This window comes from Megalops cyprinoides, chromosome 6 (genome assembly GCF_013368585.1).
Source record: "Megalops cyprinoides isolate fMegCyp1 chromosome 6, fMegCyp1.pri, whole genome shotgun sequence".
Classification (NCBI taxonomy): Eukaryota; Metazoa; Chordata; class Actinopteri; order Elopiformes; family Megalopidae; genus Megalops; species Megalops cyprinoides.
The window spans coordinates 12,920,123-12,945,501 of record NC_050588.1 but is presented as its reverse complement, the minus strand read 5'-3'; the positions used below and the strand labels follow the sequence as shown (position 1 = coordinate 12,945,501).

The 25,379-nt window shown below is 41.2% G+C and overlaps 1 protein-coding gene across 1 annotated transcript in view; it reads left to right on the top strand.

Moving 5' to 3' along the window:
* Nucleotides 1–17,760, top strand: part of cntn2 (contactin 2) — a 28,647-nt gene extending 10,887 nt beyond the window's left edge. Inside the window, exons 5-24 of the mRNA XM_036530765.1 lie at nt 1,028–1,203; nt 2,450–2,545; nt 2,706–2,918; nt 3,238–3,340; nt 3,756–3,937; nt 4,662–4,798; nt 5,796–5,925; nt 6,356–6,506; nt 7,195–7,322; nt 7,679–7,854; nt 8,482–8,602; nt 9,161–9,319; nt 9,706–9,855; nt 10,753–10,823; nt 11,263–11,497; nt 12,064–12,179; nt 13,732–13,918; nt 14,534–14,646; nt 16,056–16,224; nt 17,651–17,760. Coding sequence (XP_036386658.1) covers nt 1,028–1,203; nt 2,450–2,545; nt 2,706–2,918; nt 3,238–3,340; nt 3,756–3,937; nt 4,662–4,798; nt 5,796–5,925; nt 6,356–6,506; nt 7,195–7,322; nt 7,679–7,854; nt 8,482–8,602; nt 9,161–9,319; nt 9,706–9,855; nt 10,753–10,823; nt 11,263–11,497; nt 12,064–12,179; nt 13,732–13,918; nt 14,534–14,646; nt 16,056–16,224; nt 17,651–17,760 — 2,923 coding nt within the window. The remainder of the gene's footprint in view (nt 1–1,027; nt 1,204–2,449; nt 2,546–2,705; nt 2,919–3,237; nt 3,341–3,755; nt 3,938–4,661; nt 4,799–5,795; nt 5,926–6,355; nt 6,507–7,194; nt 7,323–7,678; nt 7,855–8,481; nt 8,603–9,160; nt 9,320–9,705; nt 9,856–10,752; nt 10,824–11,262; nt 11,498–12,063; nt 12,180–13,731; nt 13,919–14,533; nt 14,647–16,055; nt 16,225–17,650) is intronic.
* Nucleotides 17,761–25,379: the final 7,619 nt, after the last annotated feature.

Genomic DNA, 25,379 nt, shown 5'->3' with positions numbered 1-25,379 from the left:
TGAACAAAGCAAGATTTTTTAAGGGAATCATTGACTTCACAAAGCGTATCAGCTTTCTTTGAAGTTCTTTCTCCATGCTCAATGCTATTTTGTAAGCAAGACGTTGACAGTTATGACATCATACAAGCTTTTGCTTTGCATGATGTGCTTTGACTGCTCGTTGTTACTTGAACATTAATTTGACAACAAATGCCTCAATTCTCTGTGCTAAAATGTCTACAATGTAATGATAGCCTCACACCGTAACACTAATCATCCTCACTTCTCTTTTATGAATTGCCACTTGCACTGTTATGTTAATGGGTCCTTGAGCAGTTACAAGCTATTTTTTATGAATAACGATATAATTTCAGCACACAGCTGGACTTCTTAACAATGGCAATTCATGGTCGCTCTTTAAACACAATGCTTACCTCAGAACAGTTCAGCAGTACATCAGTTTTTCACTGAGGACTGAAGCCCACCAACCATCTGCCTTTACATTACAATACAATCATTTAGCAGACGCTCTCATCCTGAGTGACTTCCAGTGCAATAGAACTTAAGTATATCCAAATTGAATGAGCAACAGACCAGATTAACAACACTCCCAGACCACTGAATGTGAGCATAACACTATTCAAGCCCTACCATAAGTTAACCTGTGCAACCTGACAAAACATTGTAAAAAGCTACAAACTAGTTGTGAAGCACAAGATAATGTATTAGCTTAAAATAATGTTGTTTACACTAATTGGCTATGCAGAGTGAAACTAACCTGATCTAAAAGAACACCAGATGCTCATCCCACAACTGATGAAATGCGCTCTTATGTCTATAGATGGGAGAAAAAAGGTTCACCACCATCACCATTAATGCGACCGAACAAGAGTAATACTAGATAAAAGACAAAGTGGTTCCCCCCTGTGGTGGGACTAGGTGTGCAGTACTGTCATGAGCTTCTCAGTTGCCCTGACAAAGCTGACTCATGTAGGGGCTCTGTTATTCCAGGCAGTTCCTTGATTCGGAGCTCTGGCTTCCCCTACAGGTGGAGGGTAAATGGGACAGAAGTGCCAGTGGAGGAGGACCCACGATACACCCTGATGGCGGGGAATTTGGTCATCACTGGCCCCCAGCAAGGCCGGGACGGCGGGTCCTACCAGTGCATCGCCATCAACCGCTGCGGCACCATCATCAGCCGGGCTGCCAACCTCAAGTTTGGCTGTAAGCACCTTGCAGCTGTTATCATTCCTGGACATGACATGCACTTTCAGAGGGCTATAGAGAAAATACATCACCAGTCAAATGGCTTAGTTTAGTATCTACTGCCTGCTGCCTGCTTTGTGCCTGCTGGTGAAACTTAGAAACGGAGCTAGTAACTTGTGGAAATAAGAGGAAATGAAAAAAAATTCAAATTTTTTTACTCACACTATTAAGATGCCTTGCAGCCCTGCTGTATTTGACCAATTACATGGTCATGTCCTATTCCAAAAAGTCCAGTAACAGTTGGGCAGTCTTTAACCCCCCCCTTACCAATTGTACCATTTTTTTTTCAACCACAATTATAAAAAATACTCTCCCTTCAATTTGGCCATCATTTTTGCTTGTGCTGTTGACAGACTTGTGCAAGCCCCCCCAATGTTTTCTTTTTATTTTCATTTTACTCGTTTTTTATTTCTTTTCTTGGAGAGGTAGGTTTGCACTGCAACACATCTCAAGCCAGCCTTGTTGTGCCTCTTCTTTGTTCTTTTGATTTCTGTTTTTCCATCCAAGCACCAGCGAGTAATTATACTCTGTTGCTCTGCCATCGCAGCATCCTGTCTCTCAGGCCTACGTCCTTTGCCTATTTTCTTCTTTTCATTTGTTCTTGCTTTTGTTCAGCGCCAAGTCTGCCAAAAAGTTGCATTTTAAATAACAACCCATTAGAAACTGATTTTAGAGTGCTTTCCTTTTTTTTGAACTTCACATGAAATCATTTAAATTATGAAAAAATCAACAGGCTTCGAGTTAAAACTGAGCTCTTGTTATAACTGAAATGATTTAATGAGCTGTAACCAAACCTCTTCATTGTAATTAAAATTATATATTGTGTCTACAACAGTAGACACAATTAAGCCCATTGAAATTAGCTGTGGATGTTTCTTACAGAAAATTTACAATCTTGTTAATTATTAGGGAAGCAAGCTCTGGGCAATAATCATGCAAGTTCTCTCCCTATGCTATTTCCTGCCACCAATCCACCACTAGGAACCCAAATCTCGGTCACATTTAGGCTAATACAGAGGTTGCAATAAAGAATTGTAAAGCCAGTTTCAGAACGAAGAAATTGTCCCTAGGCCTTATAACCTTACACTCATTACCTATACAATTATTCATGTTTCACACTATGCCTACATTTAAATGTTGCTGGTCGTGTTTGGTGCTTCACATTATATTGCCTTCTCATACTGGCCTCTTATTGTGTCTGCAGACCTCCACGACTTCCCCCCAGATGACAGGAGCCCGCAGACTGTGTATGAAGGAGCAGGAGCCACTCTACACTGCCAGCCCCCTTCCCACTACCCAGGTACAGACAGCTGCCTTTCTGTTGAAAGTGATGCATTAGGATTATACGGTCGTGCTTGAATCACGTATCTTACCCTGGCGACTAACACTGCACAAGTTGCTTGATGCCAATCCAAGGTTTCACAAGTCCATAAATGTTCTTCCTCTTCTTGCCCCTGCAGCTCTGTCCTATCGTTGGTTCGTCAAAGAGTTCCCCTACTTTGTCCAGTCGGACGGGGGCCGGTGGTTCGTTTCCCAGGTGACCGGGAACCTATACCTGGCTAAGGCGGAGACTGAAGACTCAGGCAACTACCACTGCTTCACCACCAACAGCATGGACATCAACACCAAGAGTGTCTTCAGCAGGGCTAACCAGCTCATAGTGCAGCCTGAAGGTCTGTTACACATTTAACCTATGCTTACAATGACCTTTCACCATGCTAACATCATTGCCAGTACTGACACAGATATTATCAATAACAATACCAAGACCACTATTAATACCAATACGAGCTTTATAAGTGACACTGATACCAGAATACCCAAATCAGTACACAAAGAGAAACAGAGAAACTTCATTTCCAGATCTCCTCTGATTTGTTTCAAAAATGCATCAGAATAATTCTGTGAATAATTCAGTGGTCGTTTAAAGTTTTTCTTGTAAGTACAACCATTAAATCTCACTCTCCCTGTTCTTCTCCACTCCTCCACTAGCTAACCCCAGGAAGTCTGCTCCAAACATCAAAGTGCGCTTTCCCTCCGAGACCTATGCATTGGCTGGACAGACAACACAACTGGAGTGTTTTGCATACGGCAAGTGAGTCCAGCACCATGTAGCTCTGCATGGAAAACCAAGCAGTCTATAGTTATTTTACCAGTAAAGCAATGCACAACCTTTTGTGGATCTAATTATATGCAAACATTTCTATTTGAAGTATCAGCAAGACGTATGGTATAAGTATGCATTATTTGTTCCTTATCTGTATTTACAGGACATCTAATGTGCGCTATCTCATATATATCCAATAACTATTCCAGTGAAGATGAGCAGACAGTGCCCATTAGAATACTATTTCCATCTTCATGGGGATAGTTTATGTATGTCTGACATACATGCATCAGCATTTCTGAAGCCTCCATGCTGTGGATCTGTAACATGAGTCCCTTCTCTGGACTGCAGCTCCGCAGCGTACACACTCTCACCTCGCTTGAACTCTCTCCTTCTCCGCAAGTCCTGTGCCAAAGCTGCACTGGAGGAAGGTGGACGGCAGTCTTCCCTCCAAGGAATTGGCCAGCGCCGATGGGCCCATCCTCACCATACCGGACCTGAGCTTCGAGGACGAGGGGGTGTATGAGTGTGAGGCCCAAAACTCAGAGGGCCGGGACACCCACCAGGGCCGCATCACCGTACAAGGTATCCTGCTCCTGAAATGCCCAAACGCAGGCTAAGAGAACAACTTACCATGTATGAGTCTGTGGTAGTACCCTTTGGGCTGACCCGTGCAAGTCAAATAGATTTTGATGAATTTGTGCAGTACATCTGCATCGTTTAGTGCAGGGAGGCCCACACTGGAACTCAATTTTTCTGTTCAGTGGAGGCTGGATGTGAGACAGCATAGAAAATTGATGTGCCAGTAACATCAGCAAATGATTTTGCATCACATATAGGCTTATAAACTGGTTGAAATCAGTGTTAATATTCAGTGTTGCTCAGAGCTTAATACCATTGAGTCCAGAAAGTAAAGTAATCATTAATGTTCCTCCTCGTCAATCACCAAATTTGAAAGTGATGATGCTTGAAAAACAGGAAATTACTTTGATGACCTTTCTATGACCTTTATTATTTCTCTTAGAACATGCAGGGAATCTTTAATTGTGAGGCAGTGCTGCTTATAGAATTAATGGTATTCAAGCTTCACTTAAAATGACTATTCCTGCATGGTTGCCTGATTTTTACACTTAGCTTTTAAACTAGCTTGAGAAGACGGGAATAGTAAAATTTAAAAATAAGAACCATAGAAAAAAATGTCAATACCGTACTCTGGAGCTAAGATCGAATCCTGCTCCTAAATATATGCTATGCAGTGAAAAATGATCGCGCTGCTTGTAAAATGACCTGCGTGACCTTGCCTCCATAGCCCAGCCGGAGTGGCTGCAGGTGATGAGCGACTCGGAGGTGGAGATCAGCTCGCAGCTCCGGTGGAGCTGTGTGGCTGCAGGGAAGCCCAGGCCGTCTATTCGCTGGCTGCGCAACGGCCGGCCCCTCAGCACTCAGGTACTGGACCGGCACTATCACAGAAAATCAGCTCTCGGACAGTTCAGAACCACAGTCGCCTGTAACAGAGCCAGGCTGGTGTAATACCTAAAAGACCCCTGGTCACCTGGCACTTCCTCCCCTCCACGGCAGCACATGCTGAAGTTGCCTCTTTGCCTCAGTGGACCCTCAGTGGTCGAATGAGCTGCCCGCTGCTCTTAGAACTGCAGAATCATGCACTGTCTTCCAACGCCAGCTGAATGTCCATCTGTTCACAGTTCACCTTGAACCCAGAACCTGGATATGTCCTATTCCAAAAAGTCCAGTAACTGATTTCTCCAAACCCTGAATGGAATATCATATTGTGTAATATTGGTCTCACAGACTATTGCAAGACATTACAAGTTTATCAGAATGATGAGGTTAAGGAGGTGGAGAGCAGCCATATATAGAAACGTTCATAAGATCCAGTCAGCATTCATTTAGGAACTGCCTGAGGAAGATGTCAGACAAAATGTGTTTTACACTTTTGTACAGACACAGCCATTTTCATTTGTCTTTGGTCTGTTTCATTTCTCTCGGGGAATATTGTATAGTCTATTTAACCTCACCGAGTGTGTGAAACTTAAATTTAACGTTTTTTTCTGTATATACTGCTGCTCTCCACTTTTTTGATCACCAATTTATATTGCCCCATTGAGTGCTCCTATTTCTGCTGCCAGTTTCTCTATATTGCTGTAACGCAAGGGTAATGATGCTCCTATAGATTGTCTGCCATCAGTAATAAAGGCCCCCATTCAGCAGCGCTGTTTCAAGACCAAAAATTTCATGTGAGGAAAATCATGAAAAATCTCAGAGGCGCCTTATGTAAGCCTTTGATACATAACTCAATTTGTCTTTTTTGCTGACAAGGTCATATAGTTTTAGATTTACCTTTAAGAGTTCTGCTGCAAAAACATAAAATGGCTTTTGTAGTTCTGTGCGTTCATGTGCGGTTCCCTGCCGCCTCTATCATCAGGATCGAGTCGAGGTCAACGGAGGCCAGCTGAAGATCAGCAACCTGACCCTGGAGGATGCTGGGATGTACCAGTGCGTGGCAGAGAATAAGCACGGCACCATCTACTCCAATGCAGAGCTGAGGGTGCAAGGTGAGAGGTCAGGGGTCAGATGGACTTCCACGAAAACTGGAACTGTACAGTCAAACTAAATTCTGACACAGGTGACGTAAGTCATGAATTAAAGGAGCGTCGCTGAAACTGATTGTTGCTTCTTTTAACTCATAGATATTAACTCAATAGTGTTAGGAATTACTAACGCTTTTGTTTGTTATGTTGAATTCTCTTTTTTTCCCTATCCTATCATACCTGTATGGCGTTCATGCATTCTCCCCCTTTTGCTTTTCTCGTCTCCGTTTGTCTTCCAGCCCAGGGTTTTCCTGGTGTGCGCATGCTTGTCCTGTTGGATCCTGTGGTGCCTCTTACCCCCTGCCTCGCTCACTCTGTCCTGTGCTCTGTTTCCTCTCCATTCCTCTCTCTCTCCTCCTCTCCCGGGGGGGTCGGGCCCTTGTTGTGGTCTCAGTTCAGGCTCCGGATTTTCGCCTGAGCCCCGTGCGGAGACTCGTCCCGGCAGCACGGGGGGGCCAGGTGATGATGGAGTGCAGGCCGCGAGCCGCCCCTAAAGCCACTCTCTTTTGGAGCCGCGGGACAGAGCTGCTGACCAACAACAGCAGGTGAGACCCACATGTCCCCAACTCAGTGCGCCAAGCCATTGTGCTTACCAGGGTGTATTTACCACAAGTGTGTGTGTGTGTGTGCCATACAAAAGTTGAAAACAATAACTTCCCGTTTAACTACCCAGATTTTACTTTTTCCTTTCTAATTACTGTTTTTATCAGGAGTTCTGAAAATCAACTGAGTTTGGCCTCATAACAGATTATTCTAAGTATGAAGTTACTTTAAAGTGCTACTGCATATGTGGCACCATTCTAATTCACCTCTTTTTATTTGTATTTCTTTCTTGTGGTTCTATTATGCAATGTTTCAAGGTCATCTTGTGGATCTCCCTGCATAAAACCTATGGATTACTTGTAACTCAAACAAAGGTGTACACATTTCTATATCAATACTTGCTGTACAGGACAGTTCTCATACCCAACAAGTAATTGAAACCTACTGGAGGGTTACAGGAATACAGAGTTCATTAAAGAACAGATCATGTCTCAGATGTGTAGGTGGCAGATTATTGTAAACCTATTACTTCACTACTTTACTCCATCAAATGCTGGGGGCTTCCAGGTCATGGCATTTTGTTTCGGCCTGCTGTAAAAATGCTGCATGGATACCACAGGCTATCAGTGTGACCACATGAGAGGGTGTGGGAGAGATTATCACACATGATCTCTGGTGTGATCCATACAGAGTGACAGTCACACCAGACGGGAACCTCTGGATCACCAACATCAGCCGGGCGGACGAAGGGAAGTACACGTGCTTTGCAGAAAATTACCTGGGCAAAGCCAACAGCACAGGATACCTCTCTGTCCGAGGTAATGCTCACTTTTTTCAAATGGATCTTTCCTGTTTGACAAAGAGGGTGATCCCAAAGCTATAACTTTGATTCTGTTAAATAATGGATGGATGCTGATCTTAAGAATAATATATTATGCATATATATAGTTAATGTAATAACTGAAACACTGCATTGACTAAACATTTCACGCACTTTTTCCAACATATAACCCCAAATTTACATGACTGTTTTCCAGCTGAAACTAGAACTTTGCACAATCATGTGCAACCTGTAGCATTATCCCTCTCAACCCAAAAAAGATCAGACTTTTTATTATAATGAAACAATTACATGAAAAAAAATGAGAAGACAAATCTCTCATTGTTCCACCAGATGCCACTAAGATCACACTGGCACCCTCCAATGCTGATATCAACCAGGGGGAGAATGTCACCTTGCAGTGCCATGCATCACACGATCCCACCATGGACCTGACCTTCACATGGTCTCTAAATGGAGTCCTGTTGGACCTAGAGGAAGCCAGTGGACACTACCATCGCACGGAGGGTGTGAGTGCTGATGACTGATACAACAGAAACAGGATCACTGTAATTGCTGTTACGATAGGAGCATTTATGATCATTTCTGTTCATTATAGAGAGAACACTCCAACTGTAGCTTTCAGTATAATAACAACATCTTTATTCTTACAGCTGGGACCCTATACTTTGAGGTTGTATGTGCAAAAAAATAACAAAAAATAAGGAATAACAGAAGTATTTTGTTGATGTTATTTATTCCTAAGTTACTTTAAAAAATGAAACTGAAAATGGGTATAATTATGTTAGGAATTGGTATTACTGTGATCATTAGTATTCACACAAGGTCTGAATATTAGGATTATTCTACTACAGCCTTCTGAATAAAATGTATGCCTGCTTAAAAAGATTTAAACTGAGACTTCAAACTGAGTATTAGAATTCCTGTGTGTTAACAAATTAAGCTCAAGAATCCTATTAGCATCAAAAGTCATATAAAAACAGGCATTGATTTGGGAAACAATCATTTACGTTAATAATATTAAGGTTGTTCATAATACTGCACGTGTTGTATTTTTTCCTTTAAGAACACAGTTCCCTTAGTGCCCTGGATCTATAACAATTCTCTGCTGTACTGTGTCTTGTTTTTCCCCTCAGAAAGAGACCATTGGTGATCTGGTGATTGTGAATGGCCAGCTAGGACATGCTGGAACATATGTGTGCACAGCCCAGACTGTGGTGGACAGTGCCTCTGCTTCAGCCAAGCTAGTGGTCAGAGGTAAAAATGAGTCAAGAGCTCTCTACAGTAAAACAGTCAAAAGTCTGGACACAACCCTTGTTCTTTATTTTTACTATTTTCCACATTTTAGAATAATGGTAAGGACATTAAATCTATGAAATAACCCAAACAGAATCGTGTAGTGACCAAAAAGTGTTAAACATAACTATCTTATATTTTTATATTCTTCAAAGGAGCCAAAAATATTTGTTTAAAAATTAAACATTTTTTTGGAAAGAAATTCATCAATTCATAGACATCAACTTCAGTAGATCAAAATGTCCTTGAATGCATTTTTCCCATTATCTTAATCAGGTGTCCAAACTTTTGACTGATACTGTGTCTATCTGTCTGTCCATCCTTTGAAAAAAATGCCCAAACCATTTCCTGATTTAGGGGAAAAAAGAATGACCAGTAACTGATAAGCTTAGTGAGTCTTTCTATTATTATTGTTATTATTATTTTTTACAAAGGAGGCCAATAAGTCATCTTGGAGGACTCTGTGCAGTAAACAAAGACAGCAAGCATGGTCTTAACTCAGAATTGACTCTGCTACAGGTCCTCCAGGACCACCAGGGGGCGTAGTTGTTAAGGATGTGAATGAGACAGCAGTGGAGCTGCGGTGGAGTCGAGGCTATGATAATCATAGTCCCATCGGGAAGTACATCATTAAGGGAAGGTCACCATTGGATCAGGGCTGGAAGCAGATGCGATCAGGTGCGGAGCTCAGTATCACCACATACCATATCACTGTAACAACTATCAGGACGGATGTCTAATACCTCACCGTACAATAATGAGAGTACTTGAGCTGAACATAATCTGAACATATACCTCACTAGCATAATAGGAAAAAAGACTTGTTTGTTTTTAAGAACTCATTACAATTTGTGAATGTACATAATTATGTGACAATAAATAAATAATAAAGTACATAATGAGCAAAACCCAAGCTGAAAACCATGATGACAGGACTAAGAAAGTGTGTCAATGGTCTTCAGTACAATAGGAGGGTGGTGAAAGACAGGGGATGTGCACTGATGATATGGAATTATTTAAGGATGTTTGAGATGCCTGTCTACCTCTAATCTGTGCCAACACAGACCCACACAATATCGAGGGGAACGCCGAGTCGGCCCGTGTGATTGGTCTCATTCCCTGGATGGACTATGAATTCCAGGTCATTGCCAGCAACATTCTGGGCAGTGGAGAGCCCAGCATGGCCTCACAGACTGTCCGCACACGGCAAGCAGGTCAGAGCAGCAGGGGTCACTGAAACAGAGGCCTCATCAGAGCTGCGTCCAATAGGCTGACCACCAGAAAACCCTTGACGGGGGCTGATGGGAGATGAAGCACAGAGATAACTTCTGTAGAGCCGGTTAGGTCTATTTAAACAAGCTCAGGCCACCAGTTCCTCTGCAAATACCTGTCCGGTGCTCTGCCTATTGGACACAACCCAGACCATGCAGTGATTAATTCGTTTTTGTAACAAATTATTTATAAGTCATTATGATAAATGCTACAAAGGTGTTGCATGTCTTTCTGTTTTATTTATAAAGCAATGGTAGATGGATTGTATCAGACCCATAATGACTCAATACAATAAGGTGGTAGTGAATTATTCATTTAAACTGGCGATTGGGCAAACCTATCATTGCAATTTATATCAGTGCTATTGTATCAGACTAAAATGCCCCTTAAAAATTCTGAACTGCACACACAGTTGTGCTGACCATTAAGAAGAGTTCAAAATATAGCCAGGAATCAAATCTGGAAATTGCAAGACATAGTCCCCTGTCCAACATTAAAGTGAGCTCTATGTACACAAGAGTCAAACTATTTACATGGTTTTATTCATTAAAAGCTGAAGAGTGACTAGATGTCAGACACAGAATAACAACACTTACAGACACGTTACAGACGTGTTTCATTTCAGATGTTGTCAAAGCTTAGCGATATAACTACCAATACAGTTAGAAATGTGCAAATAATATTCACTTCACATATGTGTGGTGCTGTAAGCCTTCATCCCATGTGCACATTCAGTCAGTAAGATCAAATGTATTTGATATTTTCCCCCTATCATTTAGATATGCTGAAAGATGTAAGGTTTTCTATGTCTATGGCTGTCTATTGCTGTTCTCCCACAGTTCCTACAGTGGCCCCCAATGGACTTGGGGGAGGAGGAGGAGACCGGCACGAGCTCATTATCACCTGGACGGTAAGTATGCATGTACGGCTGCGAATGCTTTTGTGTGAGAGATACAATTGTCATTACTCCATTGTCTAATGGATTAGTTGACGGGGTACAGTTCATTTCTGTGCTATGTGTTTCTCGGCGTACATTCATTAATTCACTGATGCACCACTGCTGTTTCTGTCCATTAAACCACGCCCCCTGAGTGACACGATCATCAGACACATCCCTATATTTCATATTCAACCATGTCTTTACAAAGAGATGAGAAAAGAGCAGTACTATGTGTTAATCAATGCCGCTGACTCTGTTTCTGCACTCTCAATCCTGAAAACTGGTGTCAAGCTGTCAGCTAACGAGATCAGTAAAGATTAAATGATCGCATCACCACATCACATCACTATGCAGTCCCACGGTATCCTTTCAAAGGACTTACAAGTGGCTGTTTTCCCCTGTTTTCCAGCCCATGGCTAGGGAATACCAGAATGGGAATGGGTTTGGCTACATCTTGGCCTTCCGCCAGCGCAATGCCCCCACCTGGACGGAAGTGAAGGTGCCCAACGTGGAGTCTTCACGCTTCGTCTACCGCAACCAGAGCCTGTCGCCGTACTGCCCCTTCGAGGTCAAGATCAAAGCCTACAACAGCAAGGGGGAGGGGCCCTTCAGCCAGATAGCACTGGTGCATTCGGCAGAGGAAGGTGGGCACTGCGGCGGGGGTTTGGCATTTGAGACAAACCTGGGAATACAAAGACTAGTCTGAAGTTGGGAGGGTGAGGTAATGCGTAATGTGTAAAGTTTTGGTATAGAAAAGAGACAGTGGGGCAGAGTGAAGCTAAGGTGGGCTGGTGGGACTGTGGAAAAGAGGGCTGGGAATGTGATGGGGTCATGCATTTGAATCAAAGATTAGTCAGTAACCGCAGGTAACATTACGGGGACAAGTGTAGAGAAGGACGGTAAGGGTGATGAAAGGGGTTTACCTATGAAAGGAAGTCAAGTGAAGCACTTGTGGGTAGAAAGCAACAGCCAGAGACTGAGTAGACATTTTCACTGAATGAACTAGGATACACTCAAATAAAATCATGTCCAGGTATAATATAGCCTCTGGAGAGGAGTTGAGTGAGGAGACAGCAAGTGAAATTATTCCATGAGAACAACAGTCATGGCTGCTGCAGGGTTCTCCTCACACTGCCCCACCAGAGGATGCAATTTCTCCAGGTGAAGAGAATCAGGTTGATTGTGTTTTTTTTTCAACTCCTGCCGTCAGAACCAACCGTCTCCCCCCGGAAGATCAACGCCACCGCCCTGTCGGCCTTCGAGATACTGGTGTCCTGGGACCCCGTGCAGCATCTGACCACCAACGGGGTCCTGCGTGGCTATGAGGTCAGTCCTTCCTCAAAGGGGTCAGAGACTCCCTACACCCAAAATCCTATTTCAGCTCTGAAGCACTCACAACAGCAAGAATAGCACAGTGGCTGCAGAGAGCCAGAAATGAATGTTTTCTTGCTGTCATGCTGTCAGTCAAGAGTGCTCTCTCTCTCTCTCTCTCTCTCTCTCTCTCTCACTCATAGACGTAGCTGGGCTCTATCATTTAGATGTTTCTTTTGAACTGTCCAGTGGTGCACAGCCAGATAATTGGGGGTGGGGGCATGGGGGCATGGGGGCTCTGATGTTCCTCCATTGCAGATGATCGACATGTTTCTTTGAGACTCTCTTGTCTCTTTTACCGTTTTCTGTCAGCTTATCAAATATGAGGAAAACTGCTCTTCGAAGGAAAAACCCTTCAGTGGTCATTTAGCTTGTTATAATAATTTTGTGTATGAAGATAATTACATAATCAATTATAGAGGGGGGCTTCTCCATACAGAATTTCATAACATACCTGACAAGCCTACCAATGTTTGTAAAAAATCATTTCTATGACTGATGGTGGGAAGAAAACCCAGGAAAAAAGATTTTTATAAGTTTTAAAAAAGAATGACAACCATCAGCTTCTCAGGCCAAGGCCTTAGAGGCCTAACTACACATAGCAGAAATAGGTCATAACCCTCTGTTGGCAAAGTGTGTGGCTAATCTGTTCGTTTATGAATTTATTAATGGTGGGCTGAGCAAATTACGCAACATCAGCATGTTCTCCTTTCATCAGGGGAGATAGTGTAGATTATCTCCAATTCCTGGGAGAGGCACTCTTGATCTCGCAGTCACTTTTGTTCCACTGGCACTGCCAGGTGGAGACCGGGGCGCAAACAGCACTGATAGAAGGGGACAGAGTCCAGACTGCTGCCTTCACCAGGTGCACAAAAGGATACAGATCAGAGAACGGGGACATACCGTCCCTGTGAAAATAATAGCATGAACTTTCCACACACATGTATCTATTATCAGACACGAATAGTCTGTACTAAAGTAAAAATATGGACATTTTTATATATTCTCATATTGTAAAATATTGCATATTACTCTACCATTTTAAAAAATAAAATGCATAAAATTGCGTGTGAAAAAAACACTCACTCTTCTATGTTATTACATACTGTATATTCTCTCTCTCTCTCCCTCTCTCTCTCTTTCTCTGTACATATGTATAGATATTATATATTATGTATACATATTATATTGTATATATTATTTCATCCTTGATGTGAGTGGAGAACTGCTTGCTCACTGATTTGGGATGAAGGTGAAATGATACACAGGGTGGCTGTTCAGTACATTGTATGGGCATTATTAGATTCTTCATGAGTTTTGGATATATGTATTTTTCCCAGTGTGTATCATGCATATCAACAACAGTGTTAATTATGACCATGATCAACTTTATTTTAGCACAGTGCACCTGTCCACTCTAGAAAGTGCCTATCTGGTCATGTTTTATGAATACTTTCCCCTAACCCTAACCCTAAACCCCGGGATTTCGTGCACCGCGTGGTTTCAGATCCGCTACTGGCGTCACCACGAGAAGGAGGCGGCGGCAGACCGCGTGAGGACAGCGGGATTGGAGACGACGGCGCGGGTCACCGGCCTGAGACCCAGCACGCTGTACCACGTCACCGTCCTGGCCTACAACAGCGCTGGCACGGGCCCCCCCTCCCCCCGCACAACTGTCACCACCAAGAAACCCCGTAAGAGCGCCGGCCTGGATTAAGGAGGAAGCGCATCTGTGTCGGGCCTGCGGGTGTAAACTGATTCATAAACTCCACGCATCACCGATAGCCTGGCTTTGTGAGAAAGCGTGCTCAACTTTCACTTTCACAAACCCCAATCCACGGGTTTTGCAGGTTTTTTTCCCAGCTAACATGTAACATTCTCGCAATGTTACTCTGACATTATAAAATGCAATATGGCAGAACTGTTCTGAGAACATCTGTTATAGATACATGCAATCAGCTGTCTGTAACTGCATGTTGGATAATTGCATGCTGTGTTTTAGTGCATAGCATGCTGCTGGTGCCTCATTAACTCCACTGTGCTTGCTTACTCTTGTTATGTGCACACTCTGGTTAAGTGCGTATGCAATTATGAGGAGTTTACTGTAATTATATCTCCTTATAATAATAGCCAATAACTGAAATTGTTAAGCCTTCCAGAAACAGATTGGTGTACTTCCAGACTTTACAGTCATGGCTATCATTCCCATTGCTTGTAAAGGACAGGAGACAAATAAAAAAGTGTGAATCTATCTGGATGATTTTGTTAAAGGATGAACGTGCTAACATTAGACTTCCCTGCATGTGCAGCTCCAAACCGCCCCCCGGGAAATGTCTCCTGGAAGACTGATGGATCATGGGTAACGGTGATGTGGGATCACGTCAAAGCTCTGAAGAATGAGTCGGCTGTGCTGGGGTACAAGGTGAGTGGCAGTTAGTTCTATATTCTTGGGTGCGTCTGGGCTGCTTTTTCTAGGTACTGCAGTCATCAACTGGGGGACTATTTATAGCTTTGAAATCGACCGGCTGTCTCACATGTGATTGGTCTGTGTCTTTTGAAAGATTGAAATACAATAGGCCAGAGGGTTCCACTTTTCACCAAGCCCAAATTTGTCTAATTTTAGAAACAGTGCATTACTCTTGCTTTTCTGTTTCCCCTCTGTTCAGAGTTTTTCGGGATCTTTACTTTCATAGCATCTTTTGCTTCTGGCCATGATATTGGAACTTTCTCTAATATTCTACATAGAAATAAATGTACACACAATGCCTCTCTAAAATCCTATTTTAGGCACTGGTAATCATCTCAGATACAGATACAGATATTGCAGTTAAACACAACAATCATCCTAGTACTGTCTCTAGGGACTGAATCAAGTCACACAAATGGGAGATTCATCAAGACATATTGGAGCACTCCTTTATCAACATGTCATATAAGGTGCTTACGTAAATATATAAACTGTGGTCGCCAGTGGACATAGAAGTAGATCAATATGAATGGTTATAGTGTATAATAATCTGTTTTATTAATCTGTTTATCTAAAAGCAAGAAAGGTGCCACCAGTGATATCCCGGAGCAAATTGCCCATATCAATAATTGCTATGTTGATAACTGACAGGTCCTAGTTATTCTGTTTCAGATGAAGAGTAGATTATATTGTAATATCATCTGCGGCTTAGGATCTTCCAGTGAATCTTTTGATAACAAACGTTATCTGCTCTTTGTTTTTCTGAATATTGTCTGATGAATAGATTGAAATGTTTGGCTCCTGCAGTAACCAAAGCAAAATATCAACACAAGATCTTTATGCCAAATATATTTCTCACATAAAAACATTGCTTACCTTGAGCGGTGAGATATTCAATCTGCAGCACATTAGAAAATGCCACCTGGGATAGATGTTTGATGGTGTGTTTTATACAGATAAAAAAATCAGGAGATAAAGTTATGGCAAAAGATGTTATTAACACAAGTGAGAAATAAAACTAGGAGATATGTACGATAAAACATTTAGCCCTTGTGTTCCAAAAAAAAAACTTTGCATGCAGTATCATTTCAAACTCCAGTCACATTTTTTTATTTATTGATTCACTTGGAAATTGTCTTTTTCCAGGGCAACTGTTACAGTTTACATTGAATATATTACCAATCTAAACAGCAGGGCATTTGGTTACAAGGTTTTCTTTTTACCACTGCCTGTGCTGCCCAGCTCCTTATTTACACTAAGAAAGAGAGTGTGAGTAAAAAACACAGGTGCCACATTTGCCTTTGTTATCCTGCCAATGCCTGCCATTTCTCTCTGTGATTTGCCCCTGCTGTGTCCTTACCAAGGTCCTGTACAAACACGAGGGTCAGTCAGCCCTGAAGGTTCTGGAGAAGGGCAAAACCTCCATCAGCCTGCCTCTGCCCAAGGACAACAGTTACGTGGTGCTGGAGATCCGTTCCTGGGGGGAGGGCGGTGACGGGGCCGCTCACGAGACCATCGTGTCCCGGGATTCAGGTGAGGGCAGAGGGAGTCCGGGACTGAGAGAAGGGCTACAGCACTACCATCCTGGATTCTGATCATGGCCTAGGGGTGTCCTCCACCTGGTAATCTGTGGGGTTTATGGCTGTCAGATGTGTACAAATGTGTATTTAACTGAATTCATTTAAAGTCTTCGAAAACTAATAATAATAATTATAATAATAATAATAATAATAATAACAGCAAAACAAGCACTGAGATATGAACCCCAAGTGTTTAGTTAGACATCTCAACCACGGGCCAGTGCAGAGGCCCTTATGGGCCTTATTTTGTTTTATGCTGCCAACCAAACACTTTCTCTGGGTTTTTAGTTTCTCAAAGAACAACCTAAGGGTAAATGGAACAATAACTGAAAGGATTAGTGGTCAACAAAAGTGGAGGAGTGATTAAAGGGAAATTTAGGGACTTGATCAGACTAATTAGTTTGGCGCTGTGGGAATACAACAGATGAGGAAGTTAACACGTCTTCTTAATTGGGTACGAGAGTAATTAATACACCAGGGTTGTGTGACTTGTGTTTCTGACAAAGCTGTGTTACCCTGCCTTGTGAGTTGTTATGCGAGATAGCAGATCCGGGAGCTGGAGGGCCATTTTGCCTTGCCAAAGGGTCTACTCTAAACGCTTCAAAATGAAAGACAAACTGACCTAACTGAAAGGCGAGACTGTTTGAGGACATTCAGCGGACAACTCCATCATTTAGAATGGTGGCTTATTTACACAACAGTGTTCTTAGTGCTCTGTAACCTTGAGGCATACTGCTTGCTGAATCTTTCTAGTTTTTCTTTTTTATAAGTAGACAAAGAAACTTAGCAGTATCTAACAACTGCTGCCTTTATGCAGGATGTAACTGATAAGGGTGTCTATGAAAAGATGTAAACAATAGAGGAGCATTCGTTTACCTTTCGGTTATCATTTAACACTTAATTGGAGCTTGAAATTGATGTTGTGTTTCCTTTAACCGTTACATGGGGTACTTCTATAGGAGTCTCAACCACAGAGAAGGTATCTGGCAGAAAAGTCAGATATACCAAGCATACACTAAGTTAATGGATCCTACAGCGCTAATTTTCTTGGTACTTCCAGCTAAACAGTTTCCCTTGGTGTTGTTTTCTAGAAGCACCCCAGAAGTGTTTTGAAAATAATTTCTAATTTGATTAATTTGAGTGGAAAAGTTTTATCTGGCCATCTTATATCTTAAAAAATTGATTCAGTTTGTGATGCTAAACAAATACATATATGTTATAGCTGGAGGTGATAATACAATAGCAGCATATAGTGTAATATATAGTTGCATTATTGTGACTTTGCATATCTGGACAAACTGGGGACAAGGACAGTAAGTGAAGCATAAGTGTACAGGATGTCTGTCTTTATTCTAAATGTGATTTTGTCTCTCCTCTAGGGACTGGAATGATGGTGCAGAACACAGCTGTGTTTCTCCAGTCCTGTGACTGTCCTGTCCTCCTTACTGCTGCGGCATTGTTCACTCTCATTGGCTTACTGGAGCTCTGATTTCAACCAATCCCTGGGTGGCTCTGCCTCAAGGTCTGAGTCTATTTGTCAGATTCAATGATCTCACCTTGGTGACTTTGGATGTGGAGGGGGAAGGGGATTGGCAGGGCGGGGTAAAGGGGCTTTTAAAAAGGACCACAACTGACTATGTCATTTTATTCTTTTTTATAAAAAATGGGATGTTTTGTAAACAGGGATGATGGGTGCTGACAGAGTTCAGACTGGGACAACAGTATACAGACAATGTGTGAATTTGAATTCTTCATAGACACATGCCTTATGGGAACACCAATGTGAATCAAGTGCTCATCTTTTTTCAGGGGTCTGGTTTATCATCACACCACAGTTAGCTACATCTCGAAGCTGGTTTTCGATTAATGACCATTGAGGTGTTTATGCACGTATAATTGTGCATAAAAAAAGCTTTTAAATGTTAATTCTGTCCTCTCACATTCAGCTATACAGTGAAACTTTATCAGTTGTATGCTTGAGATGTGCAACTGCAAGTGTCAACTAACTGTCATTAGGATGAAAAAAGTATTAATCCAAATTTGGCCAAATATCGCAAATGGTTACATTATGGTGGGAGAACATGACTGAAAAGGTATTTGCCAGGTATTTGATTATATTTGCCAGATATTTGATCATATATTTTGATGTCTGCTTTGAGAGTGTCATTTCAGTCTCAGCAATCAGTAGAGTTATTGTGTTCACCCAGGCTAGATACCCAGACACCTGCTTATGCTTTGGGGTTGTGGCATGTTTACATTTAGATCATCACTCGGGATATGAAAGGTTCTATGAACTGAACTGCATTGTTCCAATCATTGAAAATTTTAAGTGATATTATCATTATTATCAGGGCATCATTTACAATATTGGTTTTATTTCATGCAGCCTGAAGGGCATTAAGTCTTGTTAATGGGAAATATCTTATACATAGGGCCCAGTGTTTTCTGTTTTCATTTATCCTTTAATAATCAGGGACTATCTTGCTGTTTATTTTATTTGTAAATACTGGTGGAAGTTGGTTTAGAGATTCCAACATGCAAAAATCTGGGCAAAAATCTCAGTTTATGTTCACATGATATTGCCTCTTGCATGAAAAGTGCATAAATATCTAAGCGTGGCACAGATGATTGGACCGTGTGACAATGACAGAGGTAAGCAAATGATTTTAATTATTAAAGCAAATAAAATAAAACTTAATTTTTTACTAGGCCAATCAACATTAATTTAAGACACAAAAAGTAGCATAGTTGTGACGAAGAAATGCATTCAAATGCATGTCAGATCATCTATGGTAATTTAGCCTACCATTTATTTTACCTCTGAGTCCTTAAGTTTGTTACTTCAAAGTGAATTCCAGAAATTAGCTAATCTATTAGCTAAATTAATTGGCTGCATTAATCAGACCATTAATCAGACCGTTTCACACAAACTGAAAATTGGTAAAAACTGACCAATGCGCTTTAAATTCAGATGGAAATTAGTTTTATCCAATCTGCTATTTTTTTTAAAAAATCTTTTTTTTTTTTGATGAAAACTGAAAACACTGTGCTCTAACAATACAGCATATGAAAAGGGTATACAAAACTAGACAACCTTCAGACAAAAAATGCTGGTTCACCTGTGAACCTACAAAATTCTCAAAAACGTTATTGGTGAGTTTGGGCTACATTGACACAAAATGGAATTGATTCTTATGAAGACTTCAGTTATTTTTGTGTCACACCAACTCAAGTTGTAGATTTTATTTGTGCATTTTGTTTACATTTTATATCCTTCAGAATTGTTCTGTATCATTTAATGGTTGTGGTCTTTACCATTATGCTACAGAATCAAATGGTATTTTGTGGGTTTACATTGTCTCTCTATTGACAAAGTATTGTTGACGAGGAGCCAAAACCAGTTTTCTTTTTTTTATTGTTGACCTTGGTTTGAATGGATTATTGTATTGTGTTTGGGAACAAAGGGTTGAATTGCAGACCTGTTTCTTTTATTTTGTCTAATTCATTAATATCCATGAGATGAACATCCAAAATCCAGAATGTGAAGCGCTGAAGCCAAATCACAAAAAGGGACTCATACATATTGTATTTATTCTTTTTTTTTTTTTGAAGGGAGGGTCAATTTCAGCAGTTTTATCTTATGGCTTTTCAGTGCCATGCAGACAGAGATGTGTCTTGTCATGCTTATGAGAGATGTTGAAGACAATCCTTCAGAACTGCAAGACCACGTTTGCAAATAACTCTATACACATTTTCTCCATAAGACACTGACGTAGTTTTAGATGTCACCTCACCGCATTGCAAGGAGTAGCTGCACCTTGCAAATCCAATGATGTAGAATTACCCATGGCAAGGTTTTAGTGTAAGAGAGCACCTTTCTGTCCTTTCAGTCCATTTGCAGTAGTGAAATAAAAATACCATATCAGAGTACTGAGTTCATTTATCTACCCTCAAACTCCACTACTGAGGGTATACAGGGTGATTTTCTATTTGATTGAACGGTCATTTTGTAGAACATTTTGTACACTGAAAAATGGAAACACGGGGAGTTTTACATGAAATTGAGTGTTAGACTACGGTTTCTATAGTGCATCACTTCCAAAGAAAGGAAACCTGAGGTTATAAGCCAACAGTAAATGTCCACTCCAATCCAAGCAGTCCTTCTCATTCATCAAGCTCTTTATAATGAATCTTGAAAAACATGGCAGACAAAATCATTTTACCACACCAACAGCAGGACTAAGTACACAAACTCTAGATCCATATGCTGCCAAAAAAGACTTTCAAATAGGCCATGTTGCTTTCAAGCTGGGATTTTATGCTTTCTTTTCATTTATTTGGCTTCATCTTTCCCCGAGTATCATCACGAACAAGTTATTCTTCAGAAATAGACCAGGAAGGAATTATAAAGAGCAAGTTTTAAGCAATGAGGAGTGCCGGTTAGGGAAATGGCCTTGGAACCAATTACTGAAATCCCAGGTAGGGAGCTGACAGTGTATCCTTTAGCAAGGTACTTCACTTGAATTACTATCGCATACCCAAGATAAGTTGATTGTAGGCCACCTCACTGAACATGTCTAGTTCTCCCTAATGTCCTTTTTAAATGTCATGTATAAAGTCTTGAAAAGGCCGGCGCCCAATTTCTATGAATGTCTCCCTTCTCAATGAGCAAATCATATGAAAGCCATGTCGACTACTGTATGTGCAAATGCACTATGTTGTTGCCTTTTTTGTTGAGAAGCTGGGGGTTGGGGTGGGGTTGAGGGGGTGGGGGGAGGTGGGGGCTGACTGATTCATTGTTGTGTCAAATCATTGGGTCTTGGTATCGCTCAGATGTATGTTGAGTTAACTTCCTGTTGATTCATAACATTCTCACAATGTTCCAGTAACAGCATTGCACTGCTATTGCTTTGCAATAATGCCAGTGACATGTTAGCCAGGAAGGGTGCTTAGGTGGCTTGGTTTCAGCCAAGGCGTAGAAAGAAGCTAAAGTCCTCTTGACGAGAGGTCAGTCGGAGTTGCATTCGAAATGTCATACTAATGCCATACCAAAATCTTGAATGAGAAAACTGGTAAAAACAGCACTTGTAAATAATCTTCAATAAACAAGTTGGGATTGTATTTAAAAATCTACCCTTGTTTTTGTTGTTGTGAACTTTGGCACTGACCTTTGTTTGCCTTGTCCTGTGACTTTTACTCCACCCCAACAGAAGAGCAATTTAATTTAGCAGGTCATCTCACAGGCAGTACATGTGTCAATGTGACAAAGGATATAGCTTTTGTTGTGGTTTTGCTTGTGAATGTGGGTATGATTGCGAATGAGACCCCCTATGTGTCATTAAACCATCGCTAGCACAAACAAACACTACAATAGATCTCGCTGTAAATCTTAGTTATTTGATAACATTGTCTTCCTTATCACACAGAGAGCAATGAACTAGAGTTTGCTGAAGCGGGGAGCAGCCATATCATGGTGTGGGTCTTTCACCCGCCCCGTTACATAACAAGTACACTCTTACATAATATACACATATTTGTTACCTACATACAGATCAAAGTGTCAGCAGCACAACTAATAAGCAGAATGTGCTGGCACATAATAAAATTAGCATATGATATTGTCTTTCAAATATACAGTACCAGTCAAAGGTTTGGACACACCTACTCATAGAAGGGATTTTTTCTTTATTTTTATTATTTTCCACATTTTAGAATAATAGTAAAAACATCAAAATTATGAAATAACATAAATGGAATTATGCAGTGACCAAAAAGTGCTAAACAAGTCAAAACTATCGTATATATTAGACTCTCCAAAGTAGTATTTTTTTGTCTAAGAAACAAATTTCAAGAATTTAAGCATAAGTATTTTGATCAAAATGTCTTTGAATGCATGCTTCCCATTCAGGTGTGTCCAAACTTTTGACTGGTACTATATATCTTTATTAACCGCTCATTTAGACACACTCATTTATATTATCAGCTTCTTTACGTGAGAGGTTCAGAGAGAGATAATTGAAATTTCCTTCCTTGCATGATATATAAATCTGTGATAATCTGTTTTGAAAAAAGAATAGTTTTCCTCAGAACATGTCACTGGATTTACATTTACATTTACATTTATTCATTTGGCAGATGCTTTTATCCAAAGCAACTTACAAGTGAGGCAGAGTACAACACAAATCTGTACCTGAATGCATTACAATTTAATCTCAAGAACACCGTAATGCATTCAGATACAGACCGTGCATAAATCCATTTTATCCCCTCCCTGTTGCTTTTATGGAACTTGTTGAGTCATGTTTGTGCTCTTTTTAAAACTTAAATTCACTAAGAAACACTCCATTTGTTCTAGTGGCTTTTTCCTATGTATGATAAAGATATTAGTGACAAAAAATCTGAAATATTACTGCATTTGTGTATTAACACACTATGAATTTAAATGTGTGCATCCATTTTTCTTCCTCTGCTTTTGATTCTTGTGTTCTTACTCTTGACTATAAATGAGAGAGCAGACTGTCTCTGCTGGGATTTCAAGGAGCCGTTACTGCGTTTAGGCCAGCAGCCAAACCACTCTAACTTTCTCCTGCCTCATGTCTGAAAGTGGGGCTGGGGCTGGAGACCTCGCAGGAAAACCTAGGTGTCTGCTGGAAGTGGTGTCGCTCACCCATTGTGACACAGTCTACCCACTGGACTAAGAAGAAAACCAATATCCCACTGCAGTGATAGGAACACTGTAGTGTAAGAGATGCTGCCTTTAAGATGGGATATTAAATCTAAGCCCTGACTCACTGTGTGCCATTAAAGGTCCTATGGCGGTTACTGCGAAGAGTTCGGGGTGCCTCAGTGCTCTGGTCAAATTCCCAAACAGGATCTTTCGTCTAAGAATCTCCCAGTTTCACTAGGTAAATCATTTTATCCCTCCCCACCAAAACTGAAGCATGGTGCAACATGGCAGCTTTGGATCACTACAGTGGGTGCTGCACGCAGATGGTGAGTGAAGTGAATCACCCCTCTGCACCCTTCCTCACTTTGAAGTCCCTGAAAGGCGTTATATAAAAGCAATATACTGTGACTCAAAACCAGGTAGTTGAGCCAGAGCTTTCCTCATCTCGCTGCTCTCAGGCGTCCTGCAATGCGTCAAATGTCTGCGAGTTGCTCGTATGATGTCAGTGGAACAGCATCTACCCTCCAATGAATGCCCACTCAGCTGTAGCGTGCCGTGCGGCTTGTGCAGAAAAATAGCTGCGGGCTGTGTGCGAGTGCATCGGAGGATTGCATTCGTCTCGCTCCGGTGCTCCTGCATGAAGGCTGAGGCGGCGAGATGAGCCTAGCGCACGTTTGGCAATTCCAAAACAGGGCTGCGGGAAGGGGTAGAAAGCAATTTAAAAGTAAATTAATGACAAATCAAAATCAGATCAATCAAACACTTCGCATATTTTAGCTATGCAATAAGGCAAAGCCATGTAGTGACATTTGCCACTGTTTGTGAACAACATATCTACAGTTAAAGCTAATAACTCACTCGCATAGGTGCCTATAAACATCCACAGAGGCGTTTGCTCTCTATTTGGTATTCTGCTTCTGTACCTCATAAAATGAATCACACATTTCATCCAGTGAGCATGGTTGCAGCCATGCACCCCTGGAGAATAAGCGCAGTAAAATGCAGAGGAACTATAATACCTCTGCTTCATTGTTTCCTAACTCATATTCAGCCTGGGATGTACATATAAAGATAAACGTGTCTGGAGGCTGCTGTAAATCATTTTATAGGCTCGTATAAAACACTTCTTAGAGATGATGAAAGCTGAATGCTTTCTTCTGTCTTCTATTCTCCTAAATCACAGACCTGTGACCTTTGACCCTCTTATCCAAATTGGATTAATTGCCAGGCAGCATGTTAACACTTCAAAGCCATCAAAGGGCTCTTGGACAGACAGTATTTTTGTAATGGCCCAGTATAATAATCATAATAATCATTGGTTACTTCATTACAGATTTTATCATTGTAAATCTGCATTGATTTATGTGCATGCAGCATTTACTAATAAGCACATACATGACAACAAACATAAGAGCCTGTAAAGATTTCGCGTTAGATTTGCTAGTGCACTATAAATATTTACATGCTGACCGTTATTCAAAATAAGCACACTGAATCTAAACAGAATGTGATTTTTTTTCATGGGGTTAGTCCATTTTGATCTGCTGTAATTGGAGTACCAGGGCTGCACATGCAGGAAAATGGTATGGAAATGGTCGATTGCAGCCCAATGTCATAAATGGTAATAAATTATGCCAATTGCATGTGCCCTATGGGAACAGTACCGTCAGGCTGATTTCCAGTGACAGGGGAATTGTCTGCACTTGGAGGTGACATAAGCACGCTCTGTTGCAATAACGGGGCATTTCTAGACCTGACCAATCTGGACATGGTCTTCATTCTTAGCAAGAGCAAGAAATGGAGAGATATCACTTCTCCCAAATCCAAACCCATGGACCGTACAAGAGAAGGGGTTTGAGTGGCATAAAAAGAACTCTATAAGCTGAGTAAAAATACTCCCTTGTGGACCGATTGAGGTCTTCGCCTTTTGGTTGATTTTCCGTTTCTTAGTTTATAAAGTGACATAAATTCTAACTCCAGGACACTTTTAAAAGCAGGCATCCATGGGTCACAGAGCCAAGATTTTAAGATCTCCCCAGGTACACAGAGGGGCTGCTATCTAGAATGACTTTTTGTCTACGTTGTTATTGTTATTGGCTGGATGTTGTTGGCGGACTTTTGCCCCTGATGGGTCCACCAGGAACATGTTCCATCTTCATCCAGGTGTCTGATTGTCTTTTCCTACCAAATCAATGGAATTCCTGGCACCTGGCAGGTGTTCATTTTTGCAATTGTAGTTACTTGCAATGAGGTTGCTTAGTTTATCTCTGCAAACACTCCTCTGAAGCTTTTTTTCATCAAACTACTGGTTTCGTTTTTTCCTTTCTTGGAACTTAAAATTGCAACAGGATTGCTTTATACAGCATTGCTGTACATTCTGTCGTTCATCCTTGTCTAAATTATATTGTTGGTTGTGACTGGACGTTGCATCCGTAGGCATG